This window comes from Dioscorea cayenensis, chromosome 5, assembly GCF_009730915.1.
Source record: "Dioscorea cayenensis subsp. rotundata cultivar TDr96_F1 chromosome 5, TDr96_F1_v2_PseudoChromosome.rev07_lg8_w22 25.fasta, whole genome shotgun sequence".
NCBI lineage: Eukaryota > Viridiplantae > Streptophyta > Magnoliopsida > Dioscoreales > Dioscoreaceae > Dioscorea > Dioscorea cayenensis.
Genome location: NC_052475.1, coordinates 6783547 through 6797027, shown reverse-complemented (window position 1 = coordinate 6797027; position 13481 = coordinate 6783547). Strand labels below are relative to the sequence as shown.

Genomic DNA, 13481 nt, shown 5'->3' with positions numbered 1-13481 from the left:
TCCTTTGGATTTTTCTCTGAAATGTGTGAATTTCTTGCTGGCAAAGTCAAAAGTGCAATATTCTTCATGCTTCTTGTTGCCATTGTCTTTATTTTGTTTGAGTTGTGTTTGGATTAAGGAAAAGAAATCTAGAATTTATGGGTTTTAAAAGTTTCTCAGGGATCTAGGGACAAGAAAATTTTTTGAAGGATTGAATTGACTGTGCTTCCTTTGATACTTGTCTTGTTCTTGAAGGTTTGGTTTTGGCTCATAAAGCTCTTATTCAGGATTGCAGACAGACAAACTCCGATGGGTTGCACATAGAGAACCAGTGTTGAAGGAATTTTAGCTTGCTAGCTGGCTCTTCATGTGAACTAGGTTTCTTTTATTTATTACTTTTTCTAATTAATTTCTTCTCTATGAGATCTTTATTTAAGTCTGTTGCCTTGTTATATATGACTTTGTTAATCATAAAAGACTTGATTATATGTGTTTAATTACTTTATAATGTTTGCAGAGATATAAAGTTGTCTAAATTAAATATTTATGCCAAAAGGAATGGTTAACAATTCCTTTTTTCTTTTCCTTTTGTTTTTTTTCTGAAGAGAAGGAGATTTTGATTATTTTTATGTGAGGTCATGTTTCAAAGCTTCAATGTCTTCCAAGTTTTTATTATTCTAATTTCTCTATTCACATGTCATGTGAATTATATCCCTCCCACTTAGAACTTCAGAGAAGAGCTAAACTGTTGATTAGGACTTGAGTGTTCTAGTATGACATGCAACTAGTTTTTGGGGATCAGTATTCTTGTAGATTTTAACTTTTGTTTATTATGATAATTTGTTGTCTTTCTGCTGTAGGTTAAGCCTAAAGAGAAAATTGACATTGTGAATAATTTAATTCTATATATATGATAAAGAATAAGACAGTGTCACATTAGTTAATGTGTTCTCATATAGTGGCATGCACATGATCTATGCATGACAAAGTAGAAACTAAAAGAAGCCTCTCAATAATTCAATTCAGATATAAATATGCAATGCCCTTTTCTACACTCAATTTAATATCGCAAAGTGGATGTTCCTCAGAGTTATTATTATTTTTATAAAATGGTGGAAGAATAAGTGCGCAAATAAAGTTTTTGAGTTTATAAGTTTTTCTTTCATGCATAAAACAATATGCCTGGTACAGACAATTTAAAAAGGCTTCAATCTAGATTCACCATGTGTGGATCATCCACAGTCTCTATCCAATCTTATACCAAACTGTTTAATGTTGCTTTCCAATTTATAAATGACGATCATCAATACATGGACTTCTAAATTGGAAGCAAAGCATACATTTCAGATTTTAAAAATAAATATACTAGATAAGATATTTTAAATAGTCCCAGTTTGAAGACAAGTGAGAATTTACCTTGGTTATCATATCTTGTTTAATGAATCGTCTTGCTAATCAAATTCTTATCATTTGTATTACTTTGTATAGATGGCAAATCAAGATAAGACTGAAACATGGGCCAAATGGAATGAAAATCATAGGGTTCATCTTGTGAAATTATTAGGTGATTATAACGTTCCCGTGTACTGCTCACAAAATGGATGGACTAAAGAGGCATGGAATAGAATATTGTGTGACATGGTAACAAAATTTCCTAATTTAAAATGCATTGTTGTACAAGTTAAAGCATTAGAGCAAGAGTTGAAAAAAATTTACAAGCTTCTGAAGGGGTTTACCGAATTGAGTGGCTTTGGATGGGATTATGAAAAAAAATATGGTGGAAGCCACTGAAGAAGTTTGAGCACCACTACTTGAGGTATATCTTTTTATCACATAATTTACAAACTTTATGCAATAATTTATCTTAATCATTTTCATCAAAATATGCAGAGAAATAAAGAAGCTAGAAGATGGCATCAAAAACCCTTTCCATATTTCACGGCACTGTAGGAGATTTATGAGGGTAAATAGTGTTGTTTACTAATGTTTGCTTTAAAGATTTGTTCATATATTTTCTAATAATTTATACATTCATTACACAGGGAGATATGCAGAAGAAAGACGCTCTCATGATGTAGATTACTATGCAAATATGCCAGTAGACACTCCATCTCCAAGCATTCCGGCTCCAAATGATCCCATCCAATCATTGTCTACACCAGAAATAGAGACAGAGGATCATGATTTTGCACAAGTGAAGCCTCCATGCAGTCAACCAAATATTTCACAACTTCAAAACTCATGTAGTGCAAGCCGACAAAGGTTAGGAGATGAAGTGCAAAGAAGGAAAAAGGACCGAAAGGGAAAAAATGTTCAAGAGTCATTCTTAGAACAATATATAGATATGCGTCGAGCTGAGACGGATAGATATATTGATGCTATGAAAATGAACCAGGCAAAGGAGAAGTACACCATAGGAGAATGCATGACAGCATTTAATGTGTTGTGTGATCAATTTCTAGATAAAGATTTTATTAAAATTACAACATTGTTTAAAGATAAGGATAATAATGAAATTTTCTTGAGTCTCATCAATGAAGATAGGAAAGTGTTGTGACTTCGGCAAATGATTAATTAAAAATAATGTTATGTTCTATGTTTTTTATATTTAGTTACATGTAAGACGTTATGTTTTATGTAAGACATTATGTTTATGAGATGTATTGATTTGTTTGAGATGTACTTGTTTATTTGTTGGCAGGTTTTTGAATTATTTGTGGATATTCTATTGCTTAATAACAAGAAAGAGGGTTTTATAAATAAGGCAACATTGATAAAATTACATATTGATAATTGTAGCCCCAAAATAAAACAGCATCGATAAACTTACACATTAATTAAATTATATTTCTACGATAGTTACAGTAATCATTCCACATTTGCATTGCTATTTCATCTCTTTTGTGAGCACCTGCAATACGATCAAAGTTCAGTACGTTGATATCATTTTAATATGTATCATCTCCATTTGGGATGGTAACTTCGTTAGCTCCATTACTGATTTCTTCGATTTCATTATTGTCATTGTGTATATGTATGAAATTATGCAAGACACATGCGACAACTATTATATCAGTTTGGGAATCTATTGGATGAAAGGTTGCAACTTTTTAAGTATAGGAAATCTCATTTTCAAGACACCAATAATGCGTTCAACATGATTTCTCAATGAAAACATGTTGTAAATTAAATAGTTCTTTGTAATTACTTGGTCTACATCCTGCCCATCTTTGCTCCTGTAAGTGATAGCGTACACCCCGATATGGAGCAATAAAATTTGGAGTATTTGCATATCCTGCATCCACTAGGTAATATTTATTAGGGGGGACATGGAAGCCTTGGTCGATTTGAATGCTGAAAGTAATCTAGCATCAGAAGCAAAACCTTCCTAATCAGCCCGAACATATACAAAACGTAGGTTAAAATCGCATGCAACCATGACATTCTAGGGATAATGTTTGTTTTCTTTTTCTATAAGGATCTTGCAAGGCCAAAGAAATAGTGATCGGAACATGTGTTCCATCAATAGCACCAATACAATCCTAAAATAAAAAACCCATAATATTTGTTAAGAGAATATATAAAAAAATATAAATAAATAAAATAAAAAAATACAATATAAAGATTTATAACCTTGAAATATGGAAGAAAAAAATGTCTACTGTTATGGATAACTGGCGATGTAATTGTTGGTGGTAATTCTATATATGTAGTCGCAAGAGTAGTAATAGCTTCAAGCACTTTTTTAAAATAACGGCTAATCGTTTGTGCTGAATGTTGAAAATATTCTTGCACGTCACAATTACTAGCGTTGTGTGCAAGAGTATACATAAACATTACTAGTTATTCCTCAATTGTAACCCTTTTCGAGCTTCGAAGAAGAGATCTTTCTCTTAAACAATTAGTAAGTGCTTGAAATATACGAGGCTCCATACGAAATTCACGCTTACAACGTGCCTCATGACCTTGAAAAATTTCTTGTACATATGCATCGTCTGTTAATATTGATGTATGACAAGGCCAAGTTTCTGAACTTACAGGAAATAAACTTGGTAAAATGGTAAACATGAATTCGTCATCGTCTTCATTAATCTTTCTCCATTGATCCAGATCCATATTGAAATATAAGACTTTGAGACATAAAAATTTAAGTTGAAGAGAGATAAGTTTACAAATACCAAGAGTGTTGTCTTTAAATAGAGAGAAATTGTTAACGACTAATTTTTAAAAAACTCCAACACCTAGCTTTTTCAAAAACTCCAATGGCTAGTTTGTTTTTAAAACTCTAACGGCGAGTTTCAATTTTCAAAATTAAAAATTTCTATGGAAAAAGTTCCTGTGCACATCCAAACACTGATTTTGTAGATATTTTTTACGTAGTAAATTTCATATGAATCATTTCTGAATCCTATGGAATAAAATTTCTACAGAAAAATTTACTATGCATCCAAACAAGCTCTTAGATTTATCTACTAAGGAATTTTAAATACACGTATATTAACCTTCTGATACTAATGTTGTATCATATAATCCAATACACATGACTTAACCTAGAAGAATGGCACCCATGCATGATCAAGATCAAGGCGTAGACATGCATCTGGCATATAAACACTCTTCACATATTTTAGATGTTACCCATGTTTTTCTGTCAATGCCAGAAGGATATCATCTCAATCTACAATTCACATGAGAAAAATAATTTCAAATAATATTCACTTCTTTGTTCATTCACAATTTATATAATCCATGCCACCAATAAAATCATAATTTAAATATAATAATATTCTTAAAAAAATTAAAATTAAAAATAAAAAGTCCGACCTACCCACATAAATTCATTGACAAATAACTTTCTAAACAATTAACATATATTATTATTATTATATTTGTATTAATTTAATATAATTTTTAAACTACACGCAGTTCACGTGGAGTAGGTCCTCATGTTGTTTCTGGACACGTGTTAAGGGCTCCACACACAAAAACGTGGGCCCTACCTCTTCTTATCTTCCGCCAGCCAACCACGAAAGGCGACAAACAGGAAAACGCCAAAACTGGGTGGGGTCCGCACAGTCCGCGACCAATAAAGCTAGCCACTACTTTGTCGCCACGTGCCCCGACAATCTCGGGTCCCACTCCTGCCCCGGTTCCGTGGTGGCGGAGCTCTGACGCTTGCGTGGCCACACTGCCAACCCTCTCACAAATCGACACGTCCACGTAACCCCATCACATCACCATTCGACACGTGCCCCATCATCCCTTTGGTCGGCTGCAAATATCTCAAAAGCTACACCCTTTTCTACGTCAATCTCGTCCGTCCACGTGTCCTTTGTTCACTTTCACTTCTCAGTGACTTCACATTCTTGAAAGAATAACATCCATAAAATTATTAATTTTTAAAAAAAAATTTACAAAAAAATAGAAATAAAGATAAGTTCTTGATTCTTGAATTGATAACAAGATACAAAGGGGATTGACTCCAGCAAAGAAAGAGTCGCCAAACTGCTGGCTTTTATTGCTGCAAATTTCACCACATAATATTGACAAACATAAGCAAAGCTTGATTGATTGATTGATTCATATTGGTTCGATCTTTAGTAATTCCAGAACCAGAATGATTGATCCTCCACCACCACCGGCACACCGTAATCCGTTGAGTTGTTATCTTCAAACTTCAAGAATGGATACTTTTTTACCTCTCCATCCTCCTCGGCGTGTGACAGATCAGAATGATCGGGCTCGAATGCATTGGATGAGACGGTGTGTCCGACTTCGTCGGTGTAATGTGAGCTATCGGAATCGAATACGGCACTGTTTGTAGAACTCAGATCTTCTTGTTTGCAAACAAGAGTTGAGGCTTGAACATCCAATCTTTTGGTCTCAACTACTGCCTCATTGTTAATTGAATTCTTGAATTCTAATGCATGTTTGTTGCCTTTGTCATCTTTGTCTTTCTCTTTGTGCATCAGCTTTTCCGTGAGCGAAACAATCTGCAAAAAATGAAATGATAGTATGCTGATCAACACACAATGAGACAATGAACAATGCACTAAAGATTGAATCTTAATTTGGAGTCTAGTTATTTTGTCTGAGATTCATTGGCCAATGTAACAAGAAAGAAACAACTTAATTTGTTTGAATGAAATTGATACGAATGTAATAAATACCTCTGCTTTGAGCTTATCTTTTTCCTTGAGGAGGTTATCATGATCTGTTTTTAAAACATTGAAGTTAATTTTAAGTGCTTCATAGTCCTTCTCGAGTTGTTTTGTCTTCCATCGAGCTCGACGATTCTGAAACCAAATTGCAACCTGTCGAGGTTGCAGACCAAGATCCCTGGCGAGCTGAATTTTCCTCTCGGGTTCAAGCTTATTCTCAAGCTCAAAACTCTTCTCGAGGAACCGGACTTGGTCAGTTGTGAGACGCCTCTTCTTCTCCGGCTGGTGAAGGCTCTCGTCGTTGAGCTCTTCGTCGACAACCACGTTTTCTTCTAAATCAAATGGCCGGTAGAAAGATGGCCTCTCAGATGTGTTTCCACAAACATCTTCAAAGTTGACCAGGTTTCTTGACACTGAAACAATTCATATTCATTAGAGCTAACAAAAGCAAAAGCATCATTAAAATCCAGAAAATCTAAAATCAAGGTTGAGGAATGCTAAAACTGAGTTACCATCTTGCATCAATTACAACAAGAATAACATAGAAATTTCACAGTAAAACAAATAAACTAACATGCATTCAGTGTTCCAAATAATTCATGACAACTATTATATTATTCAGAAGAAAAAAAAAACAGAACAGAAACAGATACAAACACACCTCAATTTGAGGGAATTAAAGGAAAAGGAAACTGTTTTTCTTGAACAGAGTTGATTCAAGATTAAAAAATAAAAAAAAAAAAAAGATAAGAAAGGGAAATACCAAGGAAACCACCAGGATTGGATCCAGGAGAAAGCAAAGCCTCAATAGTTTCAGCAGGGATCCCTTCACTCTGTAACAAAGCAGCCATGTTGGAGCCTCCATAAACCCTTCTTCCAGCCATCTCTCCACAACCCCAAGAACAACAAAAACCACACCTTTTCTCTCTCTCTCTCTCTCTCTCTCTCTCTCTCTCTCAAATTCACACACTCTCTTTCCTTTCCTCTTTTAAGGCAAGAACCAAGACCCAAAGGCCATGATTTCTTCCTTCTGAGAAAGCCTTGGAAGTCCTTCAAATCTTGTGGCGAAAAAAGCTTGTGATCATGATCACGGAGACATGGGAACAGGCCTGGCCAAAAGGGCTGCTCAAACCCATCTCTCTGTCGCTCAGAATAAGGTCAAGGTGGGATTTTGATCACTTTTGATGCTTGTTTTCCTGGTTTCTTTGCAAGCTCTGTGCAAAAGCTTCCGCCTTTGCTATGAAATTATGGTAAAGAGTAAGAAATGATGAGGTTACCAGTGATTTGGAGACAAAAATAAACTCAATTCAGTGTCTCTCTCTCTCTCTCTTCCTATGGAGTTGGAGAGTATGAGACGGGGGGAGCTTATATGGACAGAAGGAGAAGAGGAGGGAGGAGTTGAAATTACAAATATGACCTTGTGCTTTTGAATGAAGGGATTGTATAATGACTGTTTTACCCTTTTATTTTTAATTTGGTGTGAGTTTTTTAATATAAACATGTACAAATCACAAACACTCAACTATTTTTGATAAAAGGGAGTTGAAATCTTTAATCTTTTATTTATAAGAGAAAATGTATTACGGCTCTGTTATTGTAGAATGGTGCTAATGATTATTTCTTTTTTTTAATTTTTAATTTTATTTTATTAGTATTATCTAAGTTCTTTTTTGTTTTACAACTTTTTTTGGTTGTGTAACTTTATATGCAATAGTAAATGTATATTGTCTCTTGAAACCTAGTTACATTCTTCATTTTTACCTTTTTTTATTTATATAAACAATATATTGTTTTATATTTTTGAGATTTTACAATTATAAGATAAAAATTATTAATGGAAATTAAAAAAAATATTTTCTAACCAAGAATGTAAAAATATATCAATTCCTATTTTATTTCATTAAATTCATAATTTTTAACATTTAATCATAAAATAAAGAAAGAAAGAAAAGTCATATGGTAAGGACCACTACCAAAGGTTACAAGATTTGTCTAGAATTGTACAAATGTTTGCCATGCAATCATTCCAACCCTTCCCTTCATTTATATATATATATATATATATATACACACACATATTCTCATTTGCAATTAGTTTTTTTTTTTTTTAATAAATTGTTTGTTGGAAGATATTTATGTTGAAATTCAAGGCCTAAAAAATGCCCTCTTTCCAGTGCCATGATGGTTTTTTTCCCCATCACTTGATAATAACAAAGCTTGAACTCAAAGAAAAATGGAGAAAGATATGATTGAGAATTTTGTTTTTCCTCCATCCATGCAAATCCATGCACATTTTTGAAGTTATAGGTTATTTTATTTGCATGACATGCTTAAATTAACAGCCTTTTTAAATTGGTTTGTTGGTGTTTCCAAGACAAAGTACAGCTAATTTGTCTCTAGAAATTTTTTTATTTTTTTCAATAAATTATAAAAAAAATTAATAGAAAAAAAGGAATAAACCATATTAAAGTTACAAAAATGAGAAAAAAAACACAAAAACACAATCCACTAATTAAAAAAATAAATATATAAAATACACTAATAAAGATACTACGAAAATAGATAGAAACTTCTCCCAGGGTGATAAGAATGATTAATATTTTTGTAACATAGTTAAAATTGGAGGACCACCTCAATTATTAAAGTTAAATTTTGACAAAATGAATAAATCACTTTATTTATAAAATTTATTATATATAAAGTGAGATTTGAAAATTACCTTAACATTGAGTCAAACCAATGTTAAAAAATCTTAAATGTTTAAGTTTAGTTCCACAAACAAATAGCTACATAAGGCCATCTCCCATGCACCCTTATATTTGATTCTTTTAATTAGATTTGGCGTAAAATTGCTCCAATCACTCATTTGGTTTTAATTATTTATTTATTTATTTTTTAAAATTTTCTGTTTTAATTTTCTTTTTCCTTTTTTTCCTTTTTTTATATTTTTTTATAAAATTTATATTTATAATTTTATATTTTAATCAAATTAATAACTTGTAATTTAAGTTTTTTTAATTTTTTTTAATTTTTTATAAAATTTATATTTTATAATTTAATATTTTAATTAAATTAATAATTTATAATTTAAGTTTATGTATTTCAATTAATGGTTAAAAATGAAAAAGAATCAAAAGTAATTAAATTTGTTGATAGTATGAATATATAAATTGTGAAGTTAGAAGAACATTCTTAGAATATCTTAGTGGAAATTGCCAAAAAAACCCCCCTAAGTTTGCAATATTGCCAAAAACACCCCATTAGTTTTGCGATCCCTAAAAACCCCTTCTTTTTAAACTCCATGTTTTTTTCAAACACCCAAAGCGTATAACGGATGTCAACGGAGTGATTTTTCAAATTTTATGGATGAAAATACGCTGCATGGGGGAGTCGTGAGTGCTGACCATTTCGGTTTGAGAGAAAGTGGAGGGGTTTTCAGTAGGGTAACTGAGAGGCAATTCTTGGAGCCGTATACATAGAGGTTTTTCTCAACTCGCGTCTTCAACTTTTCCATTACCGAAGTTGTCTCTACCGGCACATCCTCTGTAATTTGACTTTTTCATTTCCAGGTATCTCGAAGGAGAAGTCCCATAAGTAGTTGACATTTCAGTCGGGTTTTGCAATCTAAGGTATTGAGTATGATTTTTATGTTAACTATTACATTACAGAAAATTTTTTTGGTTTTGTTTTATGCTTCTGTTTTTGTTGGAAGATATTGAAGTCTGCAGGGAAGATTTCTCGGCTTGGGTTTTGTTAGTATGCAGGGCAATTTCTCGTCTAGGGTTTTGTTTTGTTTTGCATTTTCGTCTGTATACACTATCGAAATAGTTTTTTCGATTGTTATGATTTGTGTAATATTTATAATGTATGTTTCCCATTTCATTTGATATGGTTGCAGTTTTACAAATGAGGTTTACATTTAAGAAATGAGATGTTACCGTTTAAATTTTGTTGTCTCTGTTTAAGTATTGTTGTCTCTGTTTAACAATTGATATCTCTGTTTAAGAATTGAGAGGTTACCGTTTAAAACCTTATATTTCCGCTTAAACATTTGTGAATCTTTGCTTGTTGAATGTGTTTTTATTGTCACAGACTTATGATTATGGCGGTCGACCTAGTTAATGGGCGATGCTATTTGTAGCGGTGAGTGGAGACCTTAGGTGATTTGAAAGATAACATGACCCTGACACTGGGAGATCATCCGAAGGACACCGTTCTGACGATTCATCTGAGATGGAAGCTATATTCCAAGAGAGGGCCCTTCTTGATTCTCTATTACAAAGGTACGATGGCGCACTAATAAATTCGAGGATCGGGGAAAAGCTCGCTGAGTTTCGAGCCTCAAGATGTGGCCCTCGTTCTTGGTACTGCGTTGCGATGGCGGCGCGATCGTGTTCAGAAGAAGAAAAACCCGCTCGGCGTTCGAAGGAGGTATTTATCAAAAACCCTACGAGAGACAGGGAGACTCCATCAAAAAGCACTCTTATGCAACTTGTTTGACGAGAGGGAGAAGAAGAAAAATTTTTTGTCGAAACTCGATGGTGTAGCTCATGGGTGCAATCCTCTTCCCAAATACATCATACTCGGTTCCGAGCTGGATCGTTGATTATGTCGATGATCTACCCGCCATGAGGGCGATCACGCATAGGGCGCAGTGACGCATGAAAGTGGCTTATGGAGGACATTCCATAGCGATCGCTCGAGTGCAGAGATAGATCTGTCGGGAAGAAGACCAACACGAGGGGTATATTAAGGGTTTGCTTGGTCGGGTGCTTAACATCCGGTTTCTGAGTGACCGGGCCGGAAAGAAAGTCCGTTTTGGCAAGATCCCAAGGATGATGTGCTACGGTGAAAGTACTTACAGGAAGCAAGCGACGATAGAAACCAGCTTGTCATCATGTCGAAGGAAAAGAGATAATAAATCATGGACAATGTTTAATGTAAGTCTTTAATGTTTAAACATATTATTTAGCGTTTAACTTTATTATTCTAGGGTTTTAAAAATTTATTCATAAAGGTTTAAATATTTTTGTTCTCCGTTTAAATATATTCTATAATGTTTAAATATATAAATACCTGCTTTTAAATATAGTTTTTATAGTTTAAAGCGAATGATTTTATCTGAAATTGTTTGGTTTACATATATTAGTTTCCTTAGCTGGTTCCGACGAATGCTAAAGAAGAAATATTTGTTGCGGCCAACCGACGGATGGATGTTATTGCTCCGGAACCACTTGCTCAAGGCGGGATGAGAGGGCAACCTCTATCATGCGCGCTCGCCGCCGCTCTCCTACTTCCGACCCCACCACGCGCACGCATTCCTCAACGCCGGATAAGCCCTCCCCTACCCCGCCCAATTGCAACAACCCTCCCCGACTACGACAACGACAGTCCCCCCGATTATGGCAACCCCTCCGACCGTAGCAACCCCACCAACGGCACTAGGCGAAGATGTCACTGCAACTCTTATGCAGGCATGCCAGATATTGATGACCGAGTTTCCTCGGCTTGTCGCTCGGGTTGAACCACTGGAAAGATGTTCACAATCGACTGCGCCGTTCCTCCAAAGAAATGAAGCACCCGGGATGAACGAGGCGTCAGAATTTGACGACGACGACATCATCGGGGTGGCCATTCCAAGACGGCCACATTCGAAGAGACTTGCGAAATAGAGGAGAACAATACTGCCTCTGTCTCCACCGCCGGCTGACGATGAAACAATAGCAACACCATCGGCGGCTGATGTTGTTACTGAGTCTGTCGCCGTTGATGACATAGCCATGACGGTGAAGAAGATCGTAGATGATGTTGCCGTTATCACGGTTGAGAAGCATGTAAGGATATGTCTGCGGTTAATGCTGTCGTCCCCGCATCGAAGCCTGACACAATCCCACAACAACAACAACCATGTAAGGATATGTCTGCGATTGATGTTGTCGCCGTCCCCTCATCGAAGGAAGATGCTGCTGGTGATGAACACCGTCAAGGCTCAACAACAGTGCCGCATGAAGACCCCGACCGAGCAATGAGAGATATGATCAAGGCCAATCAAAAATTAGACGAGATGGCCCGGAAAGTCTTTGTTCCGAAGAAGAAAAAATGGGTTGGCCAATCGCGTCTTAACAAGTACTGAGCGAGGGAGTTGATGAGGATCTTCCTCAAGCGCCCTATGGACGGAGTAAGTTTAAAGTTTTTTTATGATAGTGTTTAAATGTTTATATATTATCATTTATTTTATCTATTTAACGTTTAATTATTTATAATATCATTTTGAAAAATTGTCTATATCATTTAAATAGTTATAATATGGTCTCAATTATATCCGTTATCGCTTAACCTCGACAGACTGCGTGTGGAAGAATGACGCGTCACGACCACAGCAGGGACAAACTATACACTCGCTGAGGGGAAGGAGATGGTCACGAGGGCGATGTGATGGGACGCTTTCGTATGCATAATACAAAAAGTCGCCGAGCAAAGTGCCATATCCTTACAAGAAGCGCGCCTCCATCACCACGATCACGGCGCCTGTTTATATCAAAGCAGAACGACGCACATGAAACCACTATGGCTATGATCGGAGATCCCGTGCGCAACTTGCATGAAGTTCAAATTGTCATCCTCACGATAATCATGAATGGCCACTTCTATGTCGTCGTCCTTGACAATGATAAACAAGAATACATGCATTATTCTTCATGCGCGGGGTACGATAAAGACGCGTTGAACATGGTAAGTTCTTTAATAAATTATGTCTGATTAATAGTGTTTGGTATTTAATCGGTATTCTAATCTCAACTTGTATATCTCGACAGCTGAATCTATTCGACATTTGTGTCAATATGGAGTTCAGCGAGTCGGCGACCTCAAAGTACCCACTAGTTCACGACATGGAAACCCCACGGCAAAAAAAAGGAAGTGTCGATTGCGCCGTCTATGTCATGCGGTTTATCGAGCAATTACTCGCCGATGAGAAGCTACGGCTATCGCAGACAGACGTCCCTTACCTGAGATTAAAGAATGTTTCCCACATACTTAAGGAGGGGAGGGCAGCCGGCGTCTATGAAAAAGGGGGGTCGTCGCAAGCGGGTTGATAGAATTCCTAGTTTTTGGTTTGATTTCAAATGTAAACCAGGACAAATGCAATTCATTGTTTTTGTTTTCGAAGAACATGACTTGTATATCTCAATGTAAATTTTGTTTGTTTTCAATTGTAAAGTAGGTTAAATTCAATTCAGTTTCATTTCATTGTTTAACTTACAGTGTCATTGTTTACCTTTCAGTTTTATTGTTTACATTTACCAATCATCATTTAAATATCAGTGTGAAATGTTTAAAATT

General features: G+C 35.2%; 1 protein-coding gene across 1 annotated transcript; it reads right to left on the bottom strand.

Moving 5' to 3' along the window:
- Window positions 1–5401: 5401 nt before the first annotated feature.
- LOC120261615 (homeobox-leucine zipper protein HAT5-like) lies at window positions 5402–7487 on the bottom strand. Its single transcript, XM_039269563.1, has 3 exons — window positions 6904–7487; window positions 6150–6553; window positions 5402–5972 (listed from the first exon to the last, which is right to left on the bottom strand). The coding sequence occupies exons 1-3, from the start codon at window positions 7022–7024 to the stop codon at window positions 5577–5579; spliced, it is 921 nt and encodes a 306-aa protein (XP_039125497.1). The 5' UTR covers window positions 7025–7487; the 3' UTR covers window positions 5402–5576.
- Between the last annotated feature and the right edge of the window lie 5994 nt (window positions 7488–13481).

Coding starts and splice junctions, on each gene's coding strand:
- LOC120261615 (XM_039269563.1), bottom strand. CDS start 7,024: ATGGCTGGAAGAAGGGTTTATGGAGGCTCCAACATGGCTGCTTTGTTA. Junction 6,554..6,903: donor CAATCCTGGTGGTTTCCTTG/GTATTTCCCTTT, acceptor GAATTGTTTCAG/TGTCAAGAAACCTGGTCAAC. Junction 5,973..6,149: donor AAGATAAGCTCAAAGCAGAG/GTATTTATTACA, acceptor CATTTTTTGCAG/ATTGTTTCGCTCACGGAAAA.